Source organism: Phialemonium atrogriseum (assembly GCF_030411735.1).
Source record: "Phialemonium atrogriseum strain 8032-3 unplaced genomic scaffold QBC33scaffold_17, whole genome shotgun sequence".
Taxonomy (NCBI): Eukaryota; Fungi; Ascomycota; class Sordariomycetes; order Cephalothecales; family Cephalothecaceae; genus Phialemonium; species Phialemonium atrogriseum.
In genome coordinates, this window is record NW_026848154.1 from 109,730 (window position 1) to 136,388 (window position 26,659).

The 26,659-nt window shown below is 56.3% G+C and overlaps 6 protein-coding genes across 6 annotated transcripts; 4 read left to right on the top strand and 2 right to left on the bottom strand.

Moving 5' to 3' along the window:
* Window positions 1–183: 183 nt before the first annotated feature.
* QBC33DRAFT_118644 (uncharacterized protein) lies at window positions 184–2,095 on the bottom strand. The gene is made up of 4 exons (XM_060421960.1): window positions 1,630–2,095; window positions 1,221–1,562; window positions 780–1,154; window positions 184–692 (listed from the first exon to the last, which is right to left on the bottom strand). Exons 1-4 carry the CDS (start codon window positions 1,835–1,837, stop codon window positions 532–534), a joined length of 1,086 nt encoding a protein of 361 aa, XP_060282058.1. The 5' UTR covers window positions 1,838–2,095; the 3' UTR covers window positions 184–531.
* A 1,357-nt stretch (window positions 2,096–3,452) lies between these two features.
* On the top strand, window positions 3,453–6,301 carry QBC33DRAFT_542667 (MFS general substrate transporter). Its single transcript, XM_060428297.1, has 10 exons — window positions 3,453–3,825; window positions 3,895–4,085; window positions 4,156–4,373; window positions 4,455–4,628; window positions 4,706–4,812; window positions 4,879–4,998; window positions 5,064–5,200; window positions 5,275–5,454; window positions 5,526–5,654; window positions 5,753–6,301. Exons 1-10 carry the CDS (start codon window positions 3,608–3,610, stop codon window positions 5,965–5,967), a joined length of 1,689 nt encoding a protein of 562 aa, XP_060282059.1. The 5' UTR covers window positions 3,453–3,607; the 3' UTR covers window positions 5,968–6,301.
* A 3,343-nt stretch (window positions 6,302–9,644) lies between these two features.
* QBC33DRAFT_118599 (uncharacterized protein) lies at window positions 9,645–12,572 on the top strand. Its single transcript, XM_060421959.1, has 3 exons — window positions 9,645–10,077; window positions 10,611–10,763; window positions 10,876–12,572. The coding sequence occupies exons 1-3, from the start codon at window positions 9,770–9,772 to the stop codon at window positions 12,473–12,475; spliced, it is 2,061 nt and encodes a 686-aa protein (XP_060282060.1). The 5' UTR covers window positions 9,645–9,769; the 3' UTR covers window positions 12,476–12,572.
* A 1,492-nt stretch (window positions 12,573–14,064) lies between these two features.
* Window positions 14,065–16,369, top strand: QBC33DRAFT_118700 (sugar transporter family protein). The gene is made up of 3 exons (XM_060421961.1): window positions 14,065–14,533; window positions 14,607–14,819; window positions 15,116–16,369. Exons 1-3 carry the CDS (start codon window positions 14,255–14,257, stop codon window positions 16,268–16,270), a joined length of 1,647 nt encoding a protein of 548 aa, XP_060282061.1. The 5' UTR covers window positions 14,065–14,254; the 3' UTR covers window positions 16,271–16,369.
* Window positions 16,370–16,763: 394 nt separating this feature from the next.
* On the bottom strand, window positions 16,764–22,950 carry QBC33DRAFT_579185 (uncharacterized protein; the record flags this gene model as incomplete). Its single annotated transcript, XM_060431118.1, has 11 exons — window positions 16,764–17,315; window positions 17,404–18,337; window positions 18,412–18,527; window positions 18,603–18,814; window positions 19,550–19,865; window positions 19,942–20,252; window positions 20,317–20,395; window positions 20,466–21,272; window positions 21,331–21,514; window positions 21,571–21,738; window positions 21,854–22,950. 11 exons carry the CDS (start codon window positions 22,948–22,950, stop codon window positions 16,764–16,766), a joined length of 4,776 nt encoding a protein of 1,591 aa, XP_060282062.1.
* Window positions 22,951–24,744: 1,794 nt separating this feature from the next.
* On the top strand, window positions 24,745–26,509 carry QBC33DRAFT_119009 (uncharacterized protein). Its single transcript, XM_060421962.1, has 2 exons — window positions 24,745–25,318; window positions 25,375–26,509. Exons 1-2 carry the CDS (start codon window positions 25,036–25,038, stop codon window positions 26,283–26,285), a joined length of 1,194 nt encoding a protein of 397 aa, XP_060282063.1. The 5' UTR covers window positions 24,745–25,035; the 3' UTR covers window positions 26,286–26,509.
* Window positions 26,510–26,659: the final 150 nt, after the last annotated feature.

Below are 26,659 nucleotides of genomic sequence, written 5' to 3' on the forward strand. Positions count from 1 at the left end.
CTGTCCCCAAAACGCTTCAGGACAAGTTCGATATCCTGCCATGGAGCTAACTAGATAAGACATCATTGCAACAGGATCAGTCACATAACACAGCACTCCTGTAAGCAGAAATTGCTCCAAGTCATACTCAAGTCTAACACAAAGCGGGTACAATATGTACAATACTGCTTATATGACTCTTCTGTTGAATATAAATGAGATCATGCCAAATCTTCCGTAACTACTTTGCAGCGCATAAGCGATGACGCTGGTGCATGAATCTTTCTTGCGACTTGAGTATGACAGACTTCCGTTCGGAGCTCACTTAAACAAACGCCCCAACCCCCAGCCCTGCCTGAAAGTGAATTTGACGCACTCATGGGCAAGTGTGTCTGCCCGTGATTCTAAAAGTGAGTTACGGTTTGACTTTCAATTGGGCGGAGATCAACTTCTGAAGAGGCTCGGACTGATTACACACGAAGAGCACTCAAGGATTTGAATCAGGAGACAAAATGCAATGTTACATTAACTGACTGCATCGACGTCACTCTTTCACTTGGGAATCTCTTGACCCAACGCAGCCCGGCGAGAAGTGCTCTTGGGATCGAGATACGGGCGCTCGCCCAGTCCCACAGCCCTGTTCCCGAACCGCTCGCCATAGCCCTCGTAGTCGAACGTGGCCGTGTGGAAGACGCTGCGGTTGTCCCAGATGGCTGGACGGAGAGTTAGCAGGTGGTCTTGTGCCTGACCATAGGTAGGTATAGGAGTATGGGGGAGGCGGGAAAGGGGCTGCATCTCACCAATATCATTCGGGTTCTGCCACTTGAACCGAACCTGCAAGTCGTGGTTCTTGTAGACCAAGTCCAGGAACCAGGCGAGCAACTTCTTGCTCTCGTCCTCGGCCAGGCCGTTGATGTGCTTCACGTGGCCGCCAACGGGGAAGATGCTTTTCCATCCCGTAACCGGATTCGTGCGGACGATAGGGTGGACGGCCTTCAGCTCCGTGCCCACATTCTCGGGGGCGCCTCGGGGTTTGTCGTAGAGCTTGAACCCGGAGCGCTCAGCAACCTTGTGGAACCCCGGCTGCTCGAAGGTGGCGGACAGGGTTTCGAGGAATCTCTGATACGGCTCGCTGATGATATCGTAGATCTCGTAGCCAGACGCCCAGAGCGTATCTAATTCATCGTTTTTATCAGCGGGGGCTCTTCATAGACCAGGTCAGGCGGTGGGGTTCTAATTACCTCCTCCCGTCTTCGGTAGCTCCGTGAGTCTCAGAGACGTGTAGTCCGCTGGCACGGGCTCGAAGGCAATATCACTATGCCATTGCGCCCTGCTCTGCTTCTTGGGGCTGAGCTCATCCGTGGCGGTCTCGCGGTAGAACTTGCCAAACTGCACCGAGCTGATGGTGCTGATTTCGGGATCGCTCCCTCCTCCTTCGCGCTCCGAGTTCAGGATGGGGTGAATGTGAAGGCCAGATGTTGCGGGCCTGCCAGTGACTTCACCCAACCGCAGGATCAGCTTCTTCTGGAGGTCATTGGTGAGGCCGTCCTGGGCGCGGAAGAAGACCACACCCCGCTGGGAGACTAAATTGCACAGAACTGGTCAGCGCATTGCTTCCGCGCTCGATCGACCAGACGGCGGGTTCCTTACTGGTGATGGCCAAATCCCTCAACAGACTGTCCGAGTCTGGGGAGTCGAGCCAGTCAACGAGCTTCGCCGTCGGAAACTCTCGCCCGATGACGGGCGTGACGTCGAAGGACTCATACTGGTCCAATGCTCCGGAAAGATTCAGGGGCTCACGGCTTTGCGACTTGGAGACTGGCTCGGGAGTGCTAATATCAACTGCTGAAGGGGCCATGGTGGATGTTCGTGATTCAGGTTCTTGTTGCTCGCTCTTGGGAATATGCTGGATGAGTCGGCGTCCACGAGAAGTACTGGGGGAGTCATGACGATGTCCTCGGTCCTTCAACGGCTTATTATATGTGCGGGGGTAGCATTCCAGGCAGATGTCGACTACGCATACTGGGCAACTCCGTCTCTCGTATCCTGTCACACTCCCCGATGCTGGAGGGTCGAATCGGCAACTCGGGTGTCATGACGATCCCGCAGGTGTCGATTTCGTGATGCTCCTTGTCCAGAATGCTGGGTCTGGCCGACGGAGGGGAGGCACATTATTGGATGTGATTTGTGAACTATCGTAAGTCTAGCTTGTCGTCCAGAGTGAGGTGTAGCAGCGATATCCGGCTTTGCAATGGCAGAAAATGCAGGGGATTCGTGTTGGTGGCAATTGGTAACTACCTATCGATCGATCACGGAATCCTATGGGGGCAGTTGCCTACCGCCTGTGATAGGCTGCGCTTTGTTGCGACCCAGCTTCATTCCCCGCAGTTCTCGCTCCTCCACACTCCGACCTGAGAGCGACGATATTGCACAATCTTGACCCCCAATGATGAAGGCACAATATATTTATTAATCATACCAGGAAGTCTTCCAGTACGACATTTTAGTGTAACCGCCATCGTTCGTGCTGGCCAATCCCACCTGGCCATCTTATCTTGTTGGAACATCTGCATCAAGGGCCATGCGCAAAAACAACAATCACGCAATATAGTTACCAAGCAGCCAGCATTCGCGACTCGGGTCTCGGTTGCTGAGCCCTCCAAATCGTGCCTGGGAAGCTGCAACCCTCTCATCCCCCCAACCCCTCCGACCCTGGCAACCACCGATGCAAGAGGCAAGCTCCACACGAAGATCGACTTCTGCCAACTGAAATGGCCCTTCTGTGATGCGGCTCGGTCTAACAGACCGATCGAGCAGACCTAGCCAAACGGCTGGCAGCAGCGTACGGAGAGCAGGCAACTAGGAGCTTCCATACCGTTGCCGTTGCCCAACCCAGAAACATTGGCAAAGAGGCCATGTCGCACCGCAGTGTGTGCCCCAGTCGGTAGTGCCGGCTTGAACTCGTCGGCCCCCGGACCAGTCCTGCAGTCCGGCCTCGGTTGCTGCGAGGCTTCGCTCCCGCGTATGTCGGGTTCTTATCTCCGGTGGGGCTGAATGGCCCGCAGGGGGGCAGCCCGGTGCTGTCTTGTTTTCTTGACCACCAGGGGTCTTCGGGAGTCGGATGTCGGAATCCCCTCTCCACATGGCGCAATATTCCCGGCAGCTTGTGCAGCACCGCTTCCCGGGGGTCTCGGCCAGGCTGCTGACTTCTGCACAAAGGTGAATGGTCAATGGCACCGCCGTCTGGTTGGTAGCGAAGGCAAGTGGATCGCATCATGGACTAATAGAGATGCTGGAGGCAAAGTCGTACCTCCAGTGCCCGGGCGTTGCGCCACCCTCCTCATTCCAGGGTCCAGACCGTGCCGTCAAGTTGCCCCGTGGAGCTGAACTCATCAGCCAAACGCGTTGCATTGTCGACTTCTTGGCGTGGGAGCACCTCCGCTGGCATACTTGAGACGCCCTGGCGAAGCCGCGGGTACTTAAATACCACCGTATCCCGCGGAGAAACCAATATCAGAGGCTCAACCGTCACCACCACCAAGGCCCCCCCCCCCCCTTCCCTCTTAGCACCCAATCACCTCTTCCACACCGGGCGAATCATAAGGTTGACTGACCTTTTAGCGTCGACATGTCTACCGTTCTCGTCAAGGAGAAGGTGGCGGTGTCGACCGTGGACACCTCTTCGCGGACCTCCCTGACAAGCATCCCCGCCTTGGGAGTCGCGGTCGAGGAGAGGCGCTTCTGGTGGCAGCGAGCTAGATCCTACGACCCGGACGCGATCGCTACTCAGGCGAGTGTTTTCGACGATCCTGAGTCTGCTGAGAAATACCAGCCACGAGCCGACTGGTAATTAACCCGCCCTTCCCTTTATATCGCCTCCTGATGAGTCGTCGCGGAACGCTGACCTCGTTCCAGGGAGAACGTCCATCGTTTTGACCCCTTGGCACGATGGAGCTGGTCGGAAGAGCATCGTCTTATCCGGAAGATCGACTTTCGTATCATGATCTGGACCTGTATCATGTTCATGGCCCTCGAGCTGGACCGTGCAAACATCTCCCAGGCTCTGACGGACAACTTCCTTAAAGACCTCAGCATGACCACCAATGGTACGTAAGATATCGTGGTCGTCCGGTCCGCTCGCTGTGTCCATCGCATTACTGACAACCAACCACGCAGACTATAACCTGGGGAATACCGTGTTCAAGCTCAGCTTCCTCTTTTCAGAGTTGCCATCTCAGCTGGTGTCTAAGTGGATGGGTCCCGATCGCTGGATTCCGTCGCAGATGGTTCTCTGGAGCATCGTCGCGAGTTCCCAGTTCTGGCTGTCTGGAAGGCAGTCTTTCCTGATCTGCCGTGCACTTTTGGGCATACTCCAAGGCGGTTTCATCCCCGATGTGAGTCTCGCCCAAGACTACCCTCCACCTTGATGACGACGAGGACTCGAGGGGCGGGCGGCTAACGGACCATCCCGCCAGGTTATTCTGTATCTCTCCTACTTTTACAAGCACCACGAGATGTCTCTCCGTCTTGGATTCTTCTGGACGGCTATGAGCACTGCCGACATTCTCTCCGCCCTCCTCGCCTATGGCCTACTGCACATGAGGGGCGTCCATGGCCAGGCTGGCTGGAGGTGGCTGTTCCTGATCGAGGTATGATGAACTCCCCAAAACCTTTTGCTTCCGCCACGGCTCGATGAGAGTCATCCCCACTAACGACTCATCTCCAGGGACTGATCACGCTCGTTGTTGGCATCTTCTCCTTCTTGCTGATGCCTGCTGGACCATGCCAAACTCAGAGCTGGTTTCGAGGGAAAAATGGATGGTTCTCTCCACGGTATTGCCCCCAAAACCTTCCCAGATCTGGTCCAGGATCATGTTACTGATGAGAGCCTTTCTTCAGCGAGGAGACGATCATGGTCAACCGCATTTTGCGCGAGGACCCCAGCAAGAGCACCATGCACAACCGCGAACCCATCACGCCGAAGCTCCTTTGGCAAAGCCTCAAGGATTTCGATCTCTGGTACGAGGAGCCCCCGTCCAGTGAACAGATGCCCCCCTTTCGACTACTAACATCGCCGGTCCTAGGCCCTTGTATATACTCGGTCTTGTTTTCCAGATTCCGATGACGCCGGTGGAGCAGTACCTGACACTGTCACTTCGGGGTCTCGGATTCGATACCTTCCAGTCCAACCTACTGACGATCCCGAAAACCGTCTTGCACAGTGAGCACCCCAGCCCCTCCCCACCGGAGCTAACAACGGGCGATCGAGTCAGAGCGCTAACGTCCGCGGCCCAGTGATAACGATGCTGCTCCTCACCTATCTGGCCGAGATCGTCGGCGAGTTGACCTTCGTAGCGCAGAGCGGGCAGATCTGGGCTCTCCCGTTCCTCATCTACCTGGTCGCCGCCGACACCCAGAAGGTCAGCCGATGGATCATCTGGATCGTCACCACGCTGCTGCTGAGCTACCCGAACGGTAAGTTGTGGGAAGGGGAGGGGAGTCTCTGCTCCTGAATAATAGCAAACCGCTGACGCGCCGGAATCTAGCACACCCGATCCAAGTGGGATGGAACTCGCGAAACTCCAACACGGTCCGGTCCAGGACCGTCTCGGCCGCCTGCTACAACATCTTTGTGCAGGCGAGCGGCATCATTTCCTCCAACATCTACCGAGCAGGTGTGTGCACATAACTCCCTCTCCCATCCCCCTACCCTCAGGAAATGAGCCGTGTTCCCGCAAGTATTGTAACTAACAACGGCGTGTGCCCAACCCAGATGACGCGCCACGGTACGAACGCGGCAACCGTCAACTGCTCGCCATCAACTGCATGAACATTGTGCTGTACTTCCTGGTCAAGGGCTACTACGTGCGGCGGAACAAGAAGAGGGACGAGAAGTGGACGTCGATGAGCGAGGACGAGCGCATGGAATACCTCGCCACGACCGAGGACAAGGGGAACAAGAGGCTCGACTTCCGCTTCCAGCACTAACTACCTGGAGAGGGGGATTACTTTTTTGGGTTGGTTGGTTGCATCACGCACGAGCCCGGAGGGGGTTTCTCTGTTTCCCGCGACCCCGTGCGGCGGCGATGATTTCAATGAAGAGAGAGGGAGCAAGCAAAGAGGAGGCGAGCCGTCGGCACGGAAAAGGGGCGAGTTTTTATCGGTGGGGATCGGCAGACAGAGCTGATGGAACGGCCGGGTAGAGCGGTATTTTCTTGTCCTTGGGCCGAGGTGGGACCGGGTGGACCGGGGGATGTTATCGCACCAATAGGTAGAATCATCATCCGCCATTCAAAATGCGCCAAGATACAGTTGTCGTCTCGTATTTGAGAAGAGCATGAGAAGCAAACGCCGCCTCAAGACACGGCAGGGCGGACTTCGGGGGCCTCGTGCGGAGCGTTTGTTGTCGCGGCGTTTGGTGTTTGATGACCGTGGAGACGGAAGTATCCATACATCATTACGGAACGATACTTCGGACGGATACTTCCGCTATGGTACCTAGGTACTTGCTCCTTATGTCAGTCGATTGGCGTGGGCCGCGCAAGCCCCAATGATGGAAGCGAGGACGGCCGCCCGGGGTCCAGCCACACGGCTAAAAATAAGAAAGCAAATATCGAGGGCGAAGTGGAAAGAGAGGAAAGGAAAAGGAGGGGTGAGAGAGATTCAATTCGGGGGATAACCTTTCCGCCGGCGAAGCTCTCGTGGCTACCCAATGTTAATGTACATACATACCCGTACGAGCTGATGGCGAAAAAAAAAAAGGGGTGCGGGTATTGCAAGTGCCGGCGGAATTTTTGCACGGAAGTAGGCCACGTCGCGCCGGGGGAATCCGGATTGCGGACTGCGAGTCCGGCCTAGCTGCCCTCATTTTCCTGCATGTGGGATAACACCTCGGTTCGAGAGAACTATCGGCAGCGAAATGAGTTCATTCACCGTCGGTGGCATTCGAGGAGGGATGAGCCCCCCTGGCCCCGAAGCGCCGAGGCATAAATGGCAGGGTCTGGAGGATCGGCCAGTCCAGCACCGGAACGACGTATCCGCCCTTGTGCGCGGCGCCAAGAACTGTCAGCGCAGCACCGAGAGAGCCTTATGATCGAGATATCATCGTCCCTTTCATCACTGGTTTTCGCTTCCACGTCGCTTATCATCAGTTTCAATGTATTTACCATCGTTGTTATATGCTATAGATATTTCGCGGTCTTGGCTCCTCTATACCCTGTAATTTTATGCCACATTCGCGGTGGGTGGGATGGCCGCCTGTCTCGTTACACGCCGGAGGGTCTGGGCCCAGGAGATCACAGCAGCCCCCGTGCCAGCCGCGCCCCAGCAAATCGCAATCGCAAATACGAGAGATCATGAATCGCGGCCGATTCGCGAAAGTCTAAATCTTTGTTTCCCCTCCTTTTCCTACCTATCTTTCTGTTCTTTCTCCTTGTCTCTCGTCTTTCTTTGGGTTTTTATTTTCTTGTCTCTCGCATTTTTGTCTCCCAAGATGACGAGACTAGATGCGGCATGATTGCCGAGAAACCCCGCAGGCTGCACTTTCAGGAGAAAAAAATAAAGGCCGGGGGGCCATACCAGAAGGGGTGGTTTCGCAACAGAATTTTATTTGGCACGCCGGAAACGGGAGAGCAGGTCGCCGGGCATCAGGGGAGCAAAGCAGCAGCTTGATCGGATCAAGAGATTCCCAATGCGCTACCACCACCATTGGCCGAATGCAGAGAAAGGAATTAAATGAGACGCGCCTCTATCTTTATAAATTATCGATTCTGGCACTTTAGCCTGTGGTTGAGAAAATGGATTGCTGCCGTCGCACGGCATGCCCGGACAACAAGGCGATGCTGCGCCGGTGCCACACTGGTCCAGAGCAAAGAGCCGACACGAGAGGAAGTTCCCATGTAGCTCCCAGGTAGGAAGTGTTAGGTGCCTCTGTCCAGCTTATTATGGGCACCCTCTTCTGCGGCTTACCACGTTCTACCTCGTAGGTACCCCGCCGACCCCGACGTCCGTGGGAATCCGTGCCATGCACCATTCGGCGGCCCCGCTGGAATTTTGACTCAATGCCGCAAGACAAATAGAATTTGGGCCTCCGCCGATGACCCAAGGGTAGGACAGACATATACCTTCTTACCTGCAGCTTCTCTACATAGCAGTTGGACCGATCACTCCCCTCCGTGCTTCATGCTCGTTTTCGGAGAGGGGAAGAGTCACGAAAAACGAAATTGATTGCCGTGGCTCGGAAAATGTGGGGCATTGCATGCGAGGATGGGCGCTTGGCGCGCGCGCGCGAGTGGGAGCGAGAGTGGTAGTGGACAAGCGATGCTGGCGACGACGACGGGGGCGGGGGAAGCCGGCTCCGTGATTGATGGGCCTGTTAAGCCTGTGGAGGGAGTTGAGGCCAGATGCCAGATAGGAGGTAGAGGGATGCACACCACAGGAGAGGGTACGGTACTGTACAAGTACATACATTGGATCTTCATCGGGGGGCGCAGGTCGGGCAGGCGGGCGGGCGGGCGGCGGCGTTACGCCCAGCCGTGTGTGTGTGTCTGGGAGTCGATGAAAAAAGCCAAGGAACAAGGTCGATCGACCGACCTTGTGCGACCCAGGAGTTGAAACTCGAGGACTCGGCTTCGATGGAGGCGTGTGCTTTTTTCCTTCTTTTTTTCATGTCCGGCTCCGCCTAAACTGGCAACCTCGATTGCCATGCCGTCCGAATTTAGAGGTAATTGAGTTCGCCGTGATTTTGCTGTTTTGCCTGCCTCCAAAAGCAAATTGCGCTAGACCAAGGACAGGCGGCGCGGCAGCGAATGGGGGGGTCACTGGTGTGTGGTGGATGTGGGAGGAGGGAAGACGGAGCGCCGGAGCTGGCTCGCCCCCCAGACGCACACGCCTGGAAGTCACCTACCTACCGTTCCTGGCAGCGCCCAACAAACGAACGGAATGAGGAAGAGGGAGGGGGAGCGAGGGCCCGGAGCGACAGAGATAGACAGACGGATCACAGCCATTCACAAATAACACAAATAGCAAACAATTCTGTCGTGATTCATCCTGGTCCATCCCGCGACGGCCGCCAACCAACGCGTTGGGCGGCGGTGGAAATTCGATGGGCGGGGGGGCGAGCAGCCAGGTGGAGCCGAAGACGCAGCCCCCATGGCATGGGGATTTTCGGACAAGACGGTGGGCACCAGTGACTTCCCACAACCCAATCCCCACTTTTCGCGTGTGTCTTCCTCGAACCCCCCGGCACCATCAGCCGATCCGCCCGCTTGTGGCCTCTTTTCCCTTCCCCTTCTCCTAGGACCTCCCGCCGCCTCCCTTCCCTCGCTTCCTGAGGTTTGCCAAGGTCCGCCCGTGCCTTTTTTTACCCCATCCATCCCCCATCCCCTCCGTTCCTCCCTCTTTCATCCTCCTTTTTTTTCGCCCTTCTCGCCTGTCGCCGACCGAGAGAGCCATCACAAAGCCGCAAAGCCGCAAAACCGCACCGAGGGCAAATCTCGGCACACACAGAGAGTTCGCTCTCATTTTGACTCGACCGCCTAAATTTTTTAGACTTTCTGACTCAACACACCACCGGCGCTGGGCTCCGGGCACCTTTTATAGCCCGCCGACGGCCCCTCTGATCCCCATTTTGCCATCTCCCGAGAACAACGCCAAAGGTGAGGGTGACCGCCGGACACGTCGCGTCGCCGCCGCCGTTGTCGCCCGCCAACCATCGGATCATCAACCACCCAGCATCCACCATTCGCCATCCATCATCAACCATCACCCGTCATCTACCAGCCCCGCCATCATGGCATCAGTAGTCCGCTCCACAGCGCTCCGCGCTGGAGGCGCCTGTGTGCGCTGCCGCAAGGGCAAGACCAAGTGCGTCTACGAGAACGGCAGGGCGCCGTGCAAGAACTGCGCAAAGGGTATGCATGAGTGCTATCTGCCCTCCGAGTCCATGAGCCACGGCGGCCATGGAGTGTCGCCAGCCCGAGTTCAGCAGCGCGCTCGCGAAAGTCTGCCTAGTGAGCGCGCCATCGCCGGCGCCACCAACGAGCGACCAGGCCCTCCTGCCTCGTCCGTTTCGCGTCATGTCTCAGCTACCAATGAAAAGTACGTGCACACATCTCTTTTTGTATTGTTCTTACTGTTATCCTTGTCGCTTCCTGTCGATTTTTCCCTTTCCGATACAATCCCTCCATTTCTGTCCTATCCCGATTTTCCGCCATTTCCGGTGGGTGCTCTTGCCCTTCGTCAATCTGCGCATTTTCCCTAGCTTCTCGGAGCTTGGATGCCCCATTTTTCTTCCGTCCGGCCACCAATTTCCCAAAACCGCCACCTCCCCCTCCTCCGAACCCCCGATTTTCCGCTTGCAGTTAATTGCCTTGGCCCTTCATCCCCAAACCCCTTTCAGCCGTGTTTACAGTATCATGGCGCCTGCAAGACCACCACCCTTCAAGTAATATTTTTTCTTCTTTTTCATTTTAATTGAATTTTTTGGTCTACCTTTTTTTTCTTTCTTTCTTGCCTTTTTCTTCGCTCACTCTCCGTCTCGCTTCGTTTGTTCTATGCTAGACGAGCTCTGTTTTCTCCTCCATGTAATGGATTTTGACTTGCTAACCTGGCTCTTGCGCCCCGGCACACAGACTGACACCCGAGTTGATGCAAGAATGCGAGCGAGTTATCTCCAAAACGCTTCCGGCATGTGTTGCCTTCCACAAGCCGTCTTTTCTTCAGCAATTGAAGAACACCACTCTTGATACCACTATGGTCCATGCCTTGTTGACAACAGCAGCCCGGTAAGCATATTCGGTTCTTAGCCTTGCATACACTCTACCCCGATATGTACATCTGCTGTTTTTATTTTTATTTTCGGACAATTTCTCGTTCCCTCTGTTGACACGTAGGCAGCCATTCACCCCTGATGATTCGGCGGTATGGTGGACACACTGGTGGTTCTACTGCGGCCGAACACTTTGCCAGCAAGACCATCAACCTGGTTATGCAATCCCTGGACCAGCCCAGCCTTGCCGACATCCAGGCCCTTTGCCTGCTGGTCATCCATGAATGGGGCTGCCGTAATGCAGTCCGGGCCTACATCTACCTTGGCCAGGCTGCGAGGATGGCCCAGATGTATCGTGTTGTTCATACCCATCATCAGCAGATCGACCCTGAGCAGTTCCTCCAGGATGAGTCCCTCCGTAGGACTCTGTGGCTGATTTACATCCTCGACTGCTTCCTCACCAGCAGCCCGGGCCGCCACCCTGCTCTGTCGTCTCTGGACGTCAAGGAAGTCTCTCTGCCTTGTCAAGACATGAACTATCACTTTGGCAGTCCAGTACTTGTTCGCACCCTCGGTGGCCCTCCACCCGTCTCGACCGATCCCACCCCTCCGCCCGGCGAAGTTGGCGAGTTCGGTCACATAGTCCTGGCCACAAAAGCGTGGCGCACTGTCGTGGAGATGATGACCACCACCACCCTCGAGACCTTCTCCGAGGAGCAGTGTCTGGCGCTCGAGGACGAAATCGAGGCCCTCCGTCAATCTCTGCCGATGCATTTTGCCGATAAGCCAGGCCAAATCGCACTGCATATCACCATGGGCAGTGGATACACGTACGCCATGATCCACTGCCTGCTGAACTGCGGCACCATCTTTGTCAACCGCCGCCGCATCCTGCAGCTGGTCACGGCCGAAGGCTTCAGCCTTGATGCCTGGAGGATGTCTTCCCACGCACACCTACAGACCGTTGACCGCATCTTCGCCGCGTCGCACAGCATCATCCACAGCCTGCTGGCTCTTGAGAGCGGCGCCGACAAGGACACGATCCTCTGCTTCCCAATTTTCATGCTCTTCTCCGCCTTCACCGCGGGATCCACCGTGGCCTATCTGGCCCTCAAGGGTCTCGCCCCAGCCAACGTCACCGAGTCGGCTTCTTCCATAGTGCGGGACAGTCTCCGGTTCATGCACGATGGTGCCGACTCGTGGCCCCTTGTCGTCCCCTGGCAACGGCATCTTGCCGTCATGGCCAAGGTCCTCCGGGAGGTCAACAATGCTGCTCGCGACCGCGATTCGCGTGAAGACAGCAGCAAGGCCAACAACCACCAGGCCTCGCCTTCGGTCAAGGATGATATTGCCAGCCAGCCCGACACCAACCCGGATGTCATGGACTACGATCAATCCCAGCCTGCGGGATCTCAGGGACCCGTTCCGCAGCCCGAGGGCCGGGAGAGTGAGCCACCCATCCCGAGGCGGCCGGGCATCACCACTATCAATGGAGGATCTGCGGGGGCGTCGACGCCGGCCACTATCAGCCCGCCTCCCGGCCCCCCGATCAAGACGGACTCTCCGGAGCCCAATTCCTCGGCGTCTGCCTCCGGCGGCCCGCCCCCTCCGATTTCCAACCCTCCCGGCCCAGATGTCGACATGACGGCGATCGAGCTCTGCGCTGCATTCGAGCGGCAGCTGCTGGAGCTCGACGACCTCGCAGCATTCATGGGCGGCGGAGTGTAAGTTGCCTTCACACCAAGACGTAGGAGCATGCCGGCGCTTCTTTCGTTCTAATCACATGTATGGTTAGTGCCCCCAACTAGCCGGGCATCACGCTGGCTGTACGATACGAGAGGACGGGGGCGCCCGGTCTCGCGTGGCGCCCATTTTGTCCGCTTGACGGCCCTTGCCGTTCCTCTTTACATCGTGTGATATTATGTATTCATATGTTGAACAGGGGGGTGTTCCTTTGTCCGGCCGGGTCGGCCTTTTGTCGGGAACGTCTATTCTTAATCATCCTTCTGCTGGGGACTCAAACCATGTTCGCGGTCCTCGTTCCCCCGTTGTCTCGGTTCTCGATTTGTCCCGCATCGCGGCTCAAGGGTTCTGTAACCCTCGACGCCTAATCATCCTCTTGTCTCAGGTTGAGATGCTATTTCGGCTCCCCTGCTGTGGCTCGGGGGATCAGGCGAAAAAAGTCGGGGTTTTGTTCCGTTTTCCATTGCCATTTTGCTTTTCCACGGTCTGCTAGATATCACACGGGGTGGGGGAGGGACCTTCTGGCTGGGCAGAGAGGGGATGGCGCTTGGCCAGACTTCTGGCGAATCTGGCGTCTAGGGGCATTGTATCAGTACTTGATTGCTTGTGGTCCACAGCAAATATGCTGGACACCACCCGGGCAGGGGCGGCCTTTGAGGCGCCTGGGTCAAATTCAAATCCATCCACAGAGCTTCCTAGCCGACTCGCTGTCTTTTGATTGTTGTGCAATCATCTCTGAATGCTCCTGCCTCGGCGGGCTAGGTGGTTGGACCGTGGACCTGAAATGGATCGCTTGCATCGACTGGAAGGTTTGAAGACGAAGAAGACGAAGAGCATGCCAAGCTCCGTGTGAAGCAACGGGGCTTTGAGCCGCATATAAGTCCTCACACCGCTCCGGCGTCCCGAGGACCCGAGGGTTTATTTGTCGGTATCCGGGCGGGAGGATGCGGTGTGTCTTACATCCCAATGGCCTACAATCGAAAGAGTCTCGCTTCCAGTAGCGCGTAACGACGTTCTTGGCCACGACTTTTGTCTACTGTAGTGCACTCCTGTCATACCGGGTGATGGTGTCATTAGTAGCTCGATTTGATGGCTCTGCTAATATTTGGTTGCTTTGATCCCGTCAGCCGACCAAACAAAACAGGTGGCAACTTTCAGTTGCCCGTCGTCAGGAATAGAGATGGCCTACCAAGAGATATCCCTTACATTTATTTACTTGCGAGGTATCGTGCGGAGTTGCTTACCCACCCGAGCCACCCTTCGGTGGAAAGGCGCATCGAATGATCGACTTGTGGGGAAGGGGTTTGGGGAGTTCCTCAATGATGTCATCCCTGCAGACATCGGGGAGCCCCATTGCCACGTTCCCACTTTTCCCCATAGATAGTCACCGAGGGATCTACTTGCGGATCGGTACCATGCACACATTGTTGGCCAAGTGCCCTGCGTCGGTGACCAGCCCTGCGCCATGACTGGCCGACGACTTACACCCTCGGACTCTTTGTTGGGAAGTCCAGGGTCAGCAGGCAGGTCGTGCCGACAGCATGGTTGGGGGATCTGCAACATTCCTATCCTCTATTACTTGATGTCGCCCGCCGTGAGCATCTGAGTCGTTTTCCCAACCCCTCCTCCACGACTTCCAGAGATATCCTGCCAAGAATTGCTTCTCCCTTCTTTGCATCGAATTTCTTCCGCACGGGAAACAGGGCCCAGACAAAGATTCGGCAACCAGGAACATATACCCCCCCCCCCCAACAACCGGCGAAAATGGCTGACACGGCCGACACCGAGAAAGGAGGGGTCAGCCCGATCGATGACGGCGCCGGCAAAGGCAACGGCAACGGCAGCGGCATTGACAACCACGACGAGGACGGCGTCGGAGAGCAAGACCACCCCCCTCACCATGGCATGTCGACACGAGAGTACATAGCCACGCGCTTCACCAGCCTAAAGCCGCCGATGCTGGCGGCCCCGAACCCGTTCCGGCTGCTTCGTATGCTCAATCGCCGCCAATGGGCATTTTTCTCCGTTGCCTTCCTCGCGTGGGTACGCAGCGCTTCTCCCTCTTTCCCCCCTTCCCCGACCACAGGCTAACGCGACTCATTCTCGACCCCACCAGTCCTGGGACGCCTTCGACTTCTTCACCGTCTCGCTGACGGTCAGCGACCTTGCCAAACAATTCGACCGCAGCAAGACCGACATCACGTGGGGGATCACCCTCGTGTTGATGTTCCGTTCTGTCGGTTCGATCATGTTCGGAATCGCCGCTGATCGCTATGGCCGCAAGTGGCCCTTCATTGTGAACAATGTTCTTTTCATAGTCCTCGAACTCGTGAGTGGTTCCTCCCCTCGCACCCGCCCGCCGCGCTTTCTCATTTTTCTTTACTTTTATACGTACCCTGGTCAATTCCTCCACAGCTACTCGTATACAAGCTTTTTGGCCCCCGCTGTATTGTATCGGCATTTGCTTGCTTGGCGGGTCCGCCAAGCTGCACTCAGATGCTGGGCACTATTAGCGTGATTCATGTGGCTCGCCAGGGCCCCCCGCAGCCCCCCATCTTGTTCTCTTTATTGTCAGCCAGCCAGCCGTTTGTTGGCCGGATTGGCGATGGCTGACTCAGCGCGCAGGGCACCGGATTCTGCAACACCTACAAGGAGTTCCTGGCGTGCCGGGCCCTCTTCGGCATCGCCATGGGCGGGCTGTACGGCAACGCGGCGGCGACGGCGCTCGAGGACCTGCCCGAGGAGGCCCGCGGCCTGATGAGCGGCATCCTGCAGCAGGGGTACGCGTTCGGCTACCTGCTCGCGACGGCCTTTGCGCGCGGGCTCGTCAACACCACCAGCCACGGCTGGCGCCCGCTGTACTGGTTTGGCGCCTGCCCGCCCGTGCTCATCATCCTCTTCCGCCTCGCGCTGCCCGAGACCCACGTCTACGAGCAGCGCGCCAGCGTCCGGCGCACCGCCCAGGCCTCGGGCGGCGACAGCATCAGCCACACCTTCATCCGCGAGGGCAGGGTCGCGCTGCGGCGCCACTGGCTGCTGCTGACCTACCTCGTGCTGCTCATGGCCGGCTTCAACTTCATGTCGCACGGCTCGCAGGACCTGTACCCGACCATGCTCGAGAACCAGTTCGACTTCTCGCCCAATGCCGTCACCGTCACCCAGGTCGTCGCGAACCTGGGCGCCATGCTCGGCGGCACCCTCGTCGGCTTCCTGAGCCAGATCTTCGGCCGCCGCTTCAGCATCGTCGTGTGCTCCGTCGTCGGCGGCGCCCTGCTGTACCCCTACACCTTCGTCTCGTCGCACGCCGTCATCGCCGCCGCCTTCTTCCAGCAGTTCTGCGTCCAGGGCGCGTGGGGGGTCATCCCCATCCACCTGATGGAGCTGTCGCCTGGGGCCTTCCGCACCTTCGTCGTCGGCACGTCGTACCAGCTCGGCAACCTCGCCTCCTCGGCCTCGTCCACCATCGAGAGCACCATTGGCGAGCGCTTCCCGCTCCCCGCCACCCCGGGCGCCGCCGCCGGCGCAGACACCCGCTACGAGTACGGCAAGGTCATCTGCATCTTCATGGGCTGCGTCTACGCCTACGTCGTCCTGCTGACCGTCGCCGGCCCCGAGCACCTGCGCCGCAAGTTCGACGTCGCCCACGACGCTGACGTCCGCGAGATCGCCGGCGAGGACACCATCGCCGAGGCCGTCCGCCGCCGCGAGCGCGCGGGCATGGGGCGGCCCGGCGACGAGGACGCGGAGAGGGAGAAGACGGTCGCTGGGCACCATGAATGATACTCGCCTCGCCCGAAGAGTGTTACGAGACTTTTTCCAGTAGGGTGTGGACCTGATTGGGATGCGTCGGGCCGGGTCGCTTTTGGGGAGGTTTCTTTAACTAATGTTTGTTGGATACTGCTTCTATTGATACCTCAGTTGTTATTTCCCCCCAAAAAACTGGTCCCTCGTTAAGAGGGCTCCAAGGATGGTTGATGTATGGTACCAATCTATAATGCGTCTTTCACCTGGTCTCTTGCTCGGATCAAACACATGAGTGACTCCCCTGATTATAAACACAGAGTCCAGAATCTGTCGCCACACATCGGCTTTAAAGTCGGCGATTCCCTGGGAAGGCAGGTTTGTACAGCTAGGCCAGCCCCAGACATCCCGAGGCATCCCAGCTCATCACGCGCCACTATCCCGAGACCAGAATGATATAACGTAGAAAGCCTCGCCGGACAAGCCCATGTGCAGAGAAGCCTGGCCCCAAACCCATCTGGGCAGGGACCATCTAGGCCTCGGAGCTCTTGCCCTGGCCAGAACCAACAGCCCTATGCAACTCCTCAATCAACCCCTTCAACACCTCCACCTCCTTCTGCAGCTTCCTGACCTCAACAACCGTCTCATCATCCTCTACATTCCCCCTCACCGACGCGACCTTCGCATTCCACCCGTCGGCGTCAAAGTCGCACTCGCCGGCCATCTGCTCCCACTCCTCGACGGTGTCGTCGTCCTCGTCGCCGCGGGACCTGTTGCGGCGTATGTCGGCCGCGGTGCGCGTCTCGAGGTACGCGGCGACGAGCAGCACGGGCGAGTAGATGACGGCCATGACGGCGTCGTTGACGTACTCGTACCGCCGCTTGTCCATCCACCACTCGAGCGGGATCGCCAGCAGGAAGATCTCGATCAGGTTGAACGGCGGGATGAAGACGTTCTCGTCGGGCGCGCGCACGAACTGCATCGTCCGCTGCGAGAAGAGGGCGAGGTACTCGTCGTTGGCGTTGTCGTATATGTCCTGGTAGGCCGAGTTGTAGAGCGCGATGAGGATGTTGAGCAGGATGACCTAGAGGAGGGGGGCGATCAGCGGATGGCTCGGAAGGAGAGCTAGCAGGGGGGGGTAGGGGACTACTGTCCCCATGGTGCAATCTTACCATGACAATAAAGGTAAAGCAATAGTAGAGGATCAGGCCGAAAGGCTGCTCAAATTTCTCGAAGCCGCTGAAGTCGGGGCTCTGCATGAGAGCGTTGGCCATCGCCTGGACGAAGAAGAGTGTGTTGTTCGCAACCTGGTCCTCGGCGTAGTCGAGCCCCATAAAGGACTGGAGGAAGCCGACGATGATGACGGCCAGGAGGGCAAAGAATATAATGCTCTCCTTCATCATCACCTTGAGCACCACGAGCATGGTGCCGAAGAATTGGAAGCTGTCCAGATACAAGAGTAGTCGAATCCAGAACATGGGGGCACTGACGGCCAGGAAGTTGTAGCTCAGTGTGTTGAAATGATGACGCAGGCCATCGCCATCATCGGGGCCGTGGCTGAGTGCAATCATTCGCAAGACGAGACTGACGGCTAGCAAGATATACAAGAGTGCATTAAACGCATTCCAGAAGCCGAGGATATGGTATCCAGCCTTCCAGAATTTGGTCACCTCATCGCAGAGGAAGCCAAAAGTGAAGACATAAAGCAAGCCCTCGACGACGTCAAGGTCTCCTCCGGGATTAACAGTGTTGATGGCACCTGTATACAGAGCAAGGTAGATGACCGAGATGAGCATCTGAACGATGTTCTGATACTTTGGGGCCCGCATGCGGTCTGGATCCAGATGGGCAACCCAGGAGGTGTTGTCCTTGTCTCTGTAGTCCACGAAGCTGGAGGGGTCGTTCTCATCTTGCACCAGCCAGCCCTTCCAGAGGTAACTTATGCACTTCTGGTAACCGGCCGAGCCAATGACTCTCAGGCTGTGGAGATCGACAGCCTTTTCAATGACATTTGCGGTCAGTGTCGGTCTTCCATCGAGCATGATAGAGTACCGCCTGAGCAGAACGGAGTGGAAGAGGTAGGTCAGATCCTTCTCGCCTTCGATACTGAGAGTGCCGACAGTCAGAATTGGCGACATGGCAAAAGTGGCGACACTGCTGCGGTAGGCAGCCCGACTTACATGTGCTTGGCGATAACCTCGCATGCAGTAGCGCGGACCTTGAGCAGGTCGGCATCCCATAGCTCGATCGAGGCCTGGTGGCTGTACCACCGTTTGTTGATGAGAAGGCAGAAAACCTACCGGACGTTTCAGCGCCAGATGTCGGACAGTATGTACGGACGGGACACGAGACGGCGGGGGAAGACACATACCACGCAGGCCCGGTGCTCGGAACCACCAGCCTCCTTGGCGGTCTTGATAACGCCCTTGGTAATGATCTTGCTATGTGACCGGGTAATCTGGGCTTCCTCGAGCTCACACGGCACGGCCTCCTCGATCAAGCGCCGGAGTCGCAGGGCAACCTTGGTCACGATCGGCGCGGGGATCGCGGACTCGATTGATTCATTGACGTAGGACGGGAGGACTGGAGATGGAGACCCGCGCGTGTTAGCTTTGGACTTGGAATATTTTGGAGAGAGAGACACTTACGGCCTCGAGACTCATGCAACAAGCTGTGCTCGTGGCTTGACTGATTGCCCCAGCCCAGGAGCCGCTTCCAATTGAACCCGGCCATTGTAACTTTCCTTGAGGATGGCCGTTTCCGTGTCTCAATCGGAGCCGCGAGTTGGTGTAGGGCGGAGTTGGGGAATGACGTCGAGAACCCAATTCCAGGGTATGGAAGCAGGTACTAACAAGTACATTATTCTCAGCATATGCAAACACAGTGAGAGAAGTATTACCGAGGTACCTCACTACTTTTTGTTGGACCCCGCATGCTGGGTTACCCGTTGGACCCCTGTCACTAGGAGATGGTTCGTGCACTTGCATTGATCAAGGGCAACCTGGCTCAAGTTCCTACTCCATATCTATGACACAAACAAATAAACTCGCTAACTTGTAAGAGAAACAACCAAACACACATGGCCCACAAACCTGGAAATACAGCCCACTGACAAGAAAGGTTCCGCTTCGTAACTCTAGACCAGTAATATATCCCTGTATCCATGCGTTCATCTATGTATGTCTAGGGAATCGTTAAGAGAAGGGGGTCCTGCCGAGACGGGAGACCGTGATGGGATCCCGAGGAGACAGCTCCAGAGTAGGATGTCCAGGGCTTGAGAATGGTCCTATGAGTAGCTTCTCATTGCTTCATGATAACCAGTGCCGCCTTTCAAGTCAGTTTCGAACTTCTTCTGCACATCGAGCACCTGACGGATGTGCTTCATGGACAGGGGTTCGCGCTTGTTAACGGCAAGGGCCTGTGCCGTTCGGACTGTGTTCTTGATTTGCCGACCATTGAGTTCGTGCCGCGCCAGGGCGTCCAGGTCATTCTCGGTAAAGGGTTTCATGTCCATCTTTGTGAGAGCACGAACCCGCTCGATGAAAATCTTGAAGATCGCCTTCTTGGCTCGCGTGTCGAGGTTATCGTAGCGGAGGGCAATATGGATCCGTGACTGGAAGGCATCATCAAACGTCTGTGAGGGACGCGGCTCTGTTAGCTACTGGAAACCTCAAACCGAGCAAGGAGAGGATCATAGAGAGGAAGCATACCTCAACACGATTCGTCGTCAGGAAAAGAATGCCCTGGAAATACTCCAGCTGCCTGAGAAAGATGCTGACCAGAGCATTGCGGTGTATGTCTTGCATATTCCGCTTCTCTAGAAAGACGTCGGCCTCGTCCAGGAGGAGGATAGCGCCCCATGTGTGGCAGATGTCGAGGATCTTCTGAAGCTCAGCTTCGAGATACCTGGAATCGGTGCCAAGCTCGCCGGCCGACACCGTGTAGAGTGGGCACTTGAGCAAGTCGCTGATTCCCTCGGCCGTGAGCGTCTTGCCTGTTCCCGGAGGGCCATGAAGAACCGCTGCGAAGTCGAGTCGGTTAGCCACAGAGTTTGAACATGCCACCCGCCTGTCGTATACACGTACCTACGAGCCCCTTGCCTTTGCCTACAATTACGTCGTCGATACTTTCGGCAGCGTGGTATTTGTGAGACTCGACGAGGGCCTATATCGTTGGTTAGCTAGCCATTCCACGTGAGTTGTCCACGTCGTGGGTTCTGAGTCCCATCACATACCCTGACGATGTCCTTCGTCTTGGGTTCGAGCACCAAGGACTGGTAGGCATTATCATTCCACTGCACTTCCTTGACCCCTGAGACAGTAAACTCCACCCACAGCTTCTCGTCAAAGGCGAAGCCAAGTACCACTGGGGATGCAATGAGGTATTCCTCGTCAGTGAACTGCGGAGGCTGATTGTCGTCGGTTGTCCCCAATTCGTCGATGCCATTCTGTTCTGCAACTTCGTCCCCATTAGGTACTTGCTCGGGGTTTCCAGCGGGTGCTTCCTCGCCATTGGCCTTCGGCACCTGTATCCCCTGCGAGTTACTGCTCGTGCGTCGGGTGGCCTTTGTCACATGGTTGACCTGATCTAACTGTTCGAGGCGAGATCCATCGTCGCCGTTATCCTCGTAGGAGGGGTTGTAGATGGGGGGGTCCGCGCAGTCGGAGGATTCGTCGGCGTCAGAATCCGAGGAATCCGAGGAATCGTCGTGACCCGTCGGGCGGACAAGAGAGACGGGATAGTTCGGGTTGATTCGGCGGTGGATCCGGGCGTCCACCATAATCCGGCCGTTGATGTGGATTTTGACCACTCCCTTCTTCTTCTTGTAGTATGCCATACCCTCGTGGCTCTTGTAATGTACTCCGCCGAGAGACACGAACTTCTTGCCGCGTTCGATCAGCTCCTTTCTGGTCTTGGCCTCGTCCTTGTCATATTGGAGAGGATAGCAGGGGAGGCTCGTAATCTTGCAGGCTCCTCGAAACTGAGGCACCTCTTCATATATGCTCCCGTAGCCGAATTGTTTGCCATCAAATTCGAGGTACTGTGCCATTCCGTTAGTCACCAATCTAGCATTATACATGAGCTGCGAGTTTGCTTGCCTTCCCCTCGACGTTGTAGAACTGCCCTCTAGACATGGAGCATCGTTTCTCGGCCATCTCCACCCTAAATGCGCGCCGTTCGTCGGGTGAGCCATATGTTGTCGTGAGGGCTAGCGTCTTCGGCTTCCATAAAGCCCACAAGAGGTCGAATGTGATGAGGCCGTTCTCGAGCATGGGATAGAGGCTACAGCGTGTGTTTTAGCCAAGTACGCGCTGTATGGGGACTGGAAGTATATTTACCTGGCTTTCACGACGGCGTAGTCCTTATCTATGTACTTGAGGAGGATCTTCAGGTGTTGTCGCTTGGATTTGAGGCGCTTTTCCTCCTTCTTGCGCTCATGCTTGTTGCCTTTCGAGGGTCTTGCCCTCTTGAGGGTTTTCACGTGTTTGCGGAGCTCTTCAAGATACCTAAACTAGACTCAGCTGCCGGAAGACGGTGGCTATGGGTGATGGGATACCTTTCGAGGGAAGAAAGCAGATTTTTTTTTTTGGGGGGGGCGGGGGGGGTTTGACAGTGACTTACAGAAATAGCATGTTCGGGTCCAGTTTAGGAACTTCATCAACCAAGCTCACACCCTTAATGTCACCCATGACCTCCTGCAGACATTCACGAAGAAGTTTGCTCTTGATATCGACGATGGTAGCCTTGTATTTCCCTTCCCAGTCGAAGGTACGGCGCACCTGAAACAAGAACCCGTCGTATCGGACCTCGGCAACATCTTGGGCAGTGGGTTGGAGCTTGTAGCTGTGGAGGCTGTTATCCCAGACCTGGTCTACTCGCTTGTAGTCAAGCTTGGTGGGCTTCTGCCCTTTCTTGATGTCCCCCTGCCGCTGTTGCTCGTTATCGATGGCGAGGTTTCGATTGAGACCGCCGAGCGCGAGATTCTGTCCAGTAGCCTGGAGTCCCCCTCCGCCGAGGGGAGCCATGCGGAGCTGATTTCCCTGATTATAAATTGGGGCAACGTTCTGAGCAAGTCCCTGAGGAGGGACGGTGTTATTCGGGTACTGATAGACATTCCCGCTATTCTGCAGTTGTTGCTGGTATTGGTACTGGTATTGTTGCATGAGCTGGAGCTGCTTGTTGACGAGATCTTGCTGTCCTCGCTGGGCTATCTGGGAGTTATTACTACCCAGATCTCCCAGGTTGTCGCTGTCGCTGTCCGATGAGTCCGAGCCCGAATCAGATGCAGCCCTCTGCCGAGCCTTCCCCTTGACGGGCTTCTTCCGGTCTGCTGTGCGAACATGCTTCTTAGACTTCTGCGCAGCACGGCGCTTCTTGGAGCTTCTCTTCCGCGAACTCTGTCCTGCGGAGTCGGATTCGCTAAGGGAATATTCGAGGTCCGAGTCGGAGGAGCTATCTTCGGCATCGTCGCTGCTGGAGTCGGATGAAGAGCCATCAACAACAACCTGCTTCTTCGACTTCTTCAGTTTAGACTTGGTGTACTTCTTTGCGCTCTTGACCTTCTTGACCTTCTTGGTGGCTTCGGTCCCTTTGATGGGCTTGTGCTGCCCTTCAACAGGTTTGGACATCTCTGTGGGCACCTTTGAATCCTCATTTTTGGGATGATCCGGCAGGTTGCCTTCACGCACACTAGCCGATGTTTTCTCTTGTGAGTCCATAGTGACAGGTGGTGGGCTCAAGCAGTTGTGGCTGGCCGCTGTGGGAATTTGTGAGTGGGACGGCTCAGGATGGAAGTGGGAAATAAAACTTGGGTCAGAGAAGATCAAGGTTGAGCAAGCTAATAAGATAGCTAGGTACTTCGGGAGACTGCGTAATAGGCGATGCAACTAAAGAAAGCGCAAGCAAAGGTGCACAGGCGACGAAAATAAGCTGGCACGGGAGTAAAGACGGAAGTCAGCAGATGGCTTTTGACAGATGGTTTGACACGGGTACACAGGCAGGTGGACGAAGTAGAGCCAATAGATTGGGGGAGGGCGGGATGCAGATAGATAGAGGGGGTGGAAAGGAGCAGTGCTGCCTACTAGCTGGATGCACCAGCACTACGCTTTGCTGCACCGCCAGGTGACGCGAGAACACGATGCAAGGTGATGTGGTCGGCAGGGGATTGCAGAAGTCGGTGAGGTGCTAGAAATGGTGGTCAGCGGTCCCTTCCAGGCGTCTGAAGTATTACCTAGTGTCTTGCCCACCTAATTGCCCGGAACCGCAGTCAAGATAGGAGGAGGGTAGAGAGGGCTATCTGAATAGGTAGATTAGATGGTGTCGTAGTTTCCATCTGAAGGTGACCGTATGGTTCGTAGGTGCCTGGCAGCTACCAGGGTCTTATCGATAAGATGCGTCGGACAGCAAGCCCCACCAAGTTTCCGTCAAGGTAAGGCAGGACGGGACCGGGATGAGGGGGGCGGCAGGAAGCGTCGAAGCGGAGGGTTGCCTTCCAATCTGAGTACCGCGGGGCTAAAATAGTGGGTCAACGGCCAGAGCGTTCCGTAAGCCACCCCGGTATCTGATGAGATGGAAAAGACGGAATGGAAGTTCCAAGAGACCAAGTGGACGCCGATCGTCTCCTTATGTACTTGTGAACATCTGCATTTTGGTCTCATGTCGGCCTGAGTCACAGTTTGGAGGACGATGGCAGTTGGTCCATCCTACACTAAGAAGACCTCGCAGCTGCCCAGAGCTGGCTGCCTAGGGCTGCCTGCTGCACAGGGGGCCCTGCGTGATATTGAGTGGGCCGCCTAGGACAGACAGGCAAGCAATTTCTTCCTTTCCTGCCTTACAAGGCATACATGCTGCCTACTAGCCGATGCAGAACAGGTCTTGCCGGGATGATCTCGCTATTACATACCAGTGACATGATCACGGGGCGCTTTAAAGGTACACTAGGTAGGGAGAGAGAGACAACCCGCAAGATAGGTAGGAGGCTGATAAAGCTGAGTTGGGATCTGCCAGGGCCGCCAGCATTATAGCCGTGACCCCTGAGCACGAGGAGGGACCCATAATAATTATGACGTATTAGTGTGCCTACCTACGGAGTGTACCGCAGTATTCCCAGGTAGGTAGGTTGGGATGGAACTGGCCGGGCCCGGGTCTTCGCCGAGTCTCCAACGGAGCTCCTCCCCACCAATAACGGCTCGCCAGATTGACCAATTTGGCAGTTCCCGGATCAATCTTTCTTACCTGATGGTCGTGGAATCGGAAATACCTACCCAAAGCTGCCTCAACATTCACTAACTCCTTCGTCTCCATATAGACATTTCGCTTTACCGTGCGAGATCTGGTCTTGGCGTCTAGAATACCGCCTCAGAGCAGTGGCCGTGTGGTTGGATGTACATTACCTATTCTAATGTTGTTGACCTCCGGTTCCAATGCGACGTGAAACCTCCTCGTTGTTTGCGCTGCTCTTCATCATTGTGGGTACATAGCAGGATATTGTTCATGTGGAGAAGGCATCGGAAAAGCTCTGCCTGCCTCAAGTTTAAGCGCCGCCTCCGCACAGCCCCAAATCCCTATCTCCGTAATCTGCGGAATCCACCCCCTCTGTCGCGGGAGACAATACCCATGCAAATCCGGAGAAGTGGTAGGTGTTGGGGGCGCTATCTATAAGTCGCCGCCTGCCGGAGCAGCCGTTCGTCCCGGAGCTCACCACCTAGGAACTGCCTTCTCGAATATCCGTCCGGTTAGCAAAGTCTTATTTTCACACGACACACCATCAATAGAAGTGCTTGTCCCCGGATATAGGGAACAGGATGTCGGGAGAGAAGCGCGCCCTCGTATTCGGCGCCAGCGGGGTGACTGGCTGGGCACTTGTCAACGAAATCTTGAATGACTACCCCAAAAAGGGGGTCTGGGGTGGCGTTGTCGCCCTGACGAACAGACCATTGAGCCTCGAGCAGTCCCAATGGCCCAAGGACAAGAGGCTCTCCATCGTGTCCGGAATCGACCTGCTGCAAGGCAGCCAAGAAGATTTGGAGAACACGCTGGAAGCCAAGGTGCCAGATATCAACAAGATCACCCATGTGCTATATCTCGGTTCGTTGCAACAACTACAGGCCCACCTCGAGCTCAAATTCTAACTTCCCAAATAGCATACAAGGCCCAGACGGACATCCAGGCCGAGCTCAGGGAGGCGGTCGCCATGTTCCAGAGGGCTGTAATGGCTGTCGACAGGCTCTCGCCCGATCTGGAATTCGTCGTGCTCCAGACAGGTGCGAAGCATTACGGCTGTCACTTACTCCACGACAGGCCAGCCATCATGAAACCGCCCCTGTCGGAATCTCTCCCCTGCCTGCCCTCTCCCTACGGGGAGGACTTGTTCTACAACCCCCAGATCGACTGGCTCAACGAGTACTCGGCCGCCAAGAAGTGGGGCTGGGCCGACACCCGCCCGGACATCATCATCGGCTTCGTCCCGAACCAGAACTTCTACTCGCTGGGCACCGTGCTGGGCATCTACCTCAGCTTGCGGCGCGAGGTGGACGGCGAGGGCGCCGAGTGCCCGTTCCCCGGCACCGAGGCCAGCTGGGGCGCGTTGAGCATCGACTCGAGCTCGGACATGATCGCGCGGCAGACGCTGCACGTCAGCCTGACAGCGCCGTGGAAGGACCGCAAGGGCGAGGCATTCAACGTCGCCGACGCGCGGGGTCCGTCCTGCTGGCGGGAGAAGTGGCCGGTGCTGTGCGCGTACTTTGGGCTGAGGGGCGTCAAGCTGGAGCGGGACAACCCGGTCGAGGTGCGCGGGTACATCCGCGAGCACATCGATGTCTGGAACCGGATGGAGGAGAAGTATGGTCTGCAGAGTGGGCACGCCGACAGCCCGCGGACGTTCCCCGGCTTCGAGTATTTCCTGCTCACTCAGTTCGATACCGATCGCCAGTATGACATGACGAAGATGTACGACAGGGCTGGTTTCACGGAGGAGAGGTCGACGAGGGAGGCTTGGGGGGGTGTTTTTGATCGAATGAGGAAAGCGAAGGTTATCCCGAGTGAGTTCAGGTAGACACCACTGTTCCGTTTAACTGGCAATGCCAGACAAGATCTCCGGATGAGATGAGCGAAAGCGCTTGGTCAGATCTTGGTAATGGCGGACAGGTTTTTTATAGCATCGATCCAGAAGACGTGCTCCTTTACGATAGTCCCGCATGGGGATTGGGAAGGGATCTCTTGCTACTCCCTCTGTGCAATAATTTCCAGTACGTTTTGAGCAACCAGCCTTTGGTGTCGTGCCTGTATATCCAATTGACCTCGGAAATGACAATCGAGATCGAGAGCAACTTCGTCACACTGCTCACCATTACAATCGCAAGCCATATTGGCATCCGAGTTGTAGGATCAAACAAGCGCTTGCATCATTATCATCCACATAAAAGGCTA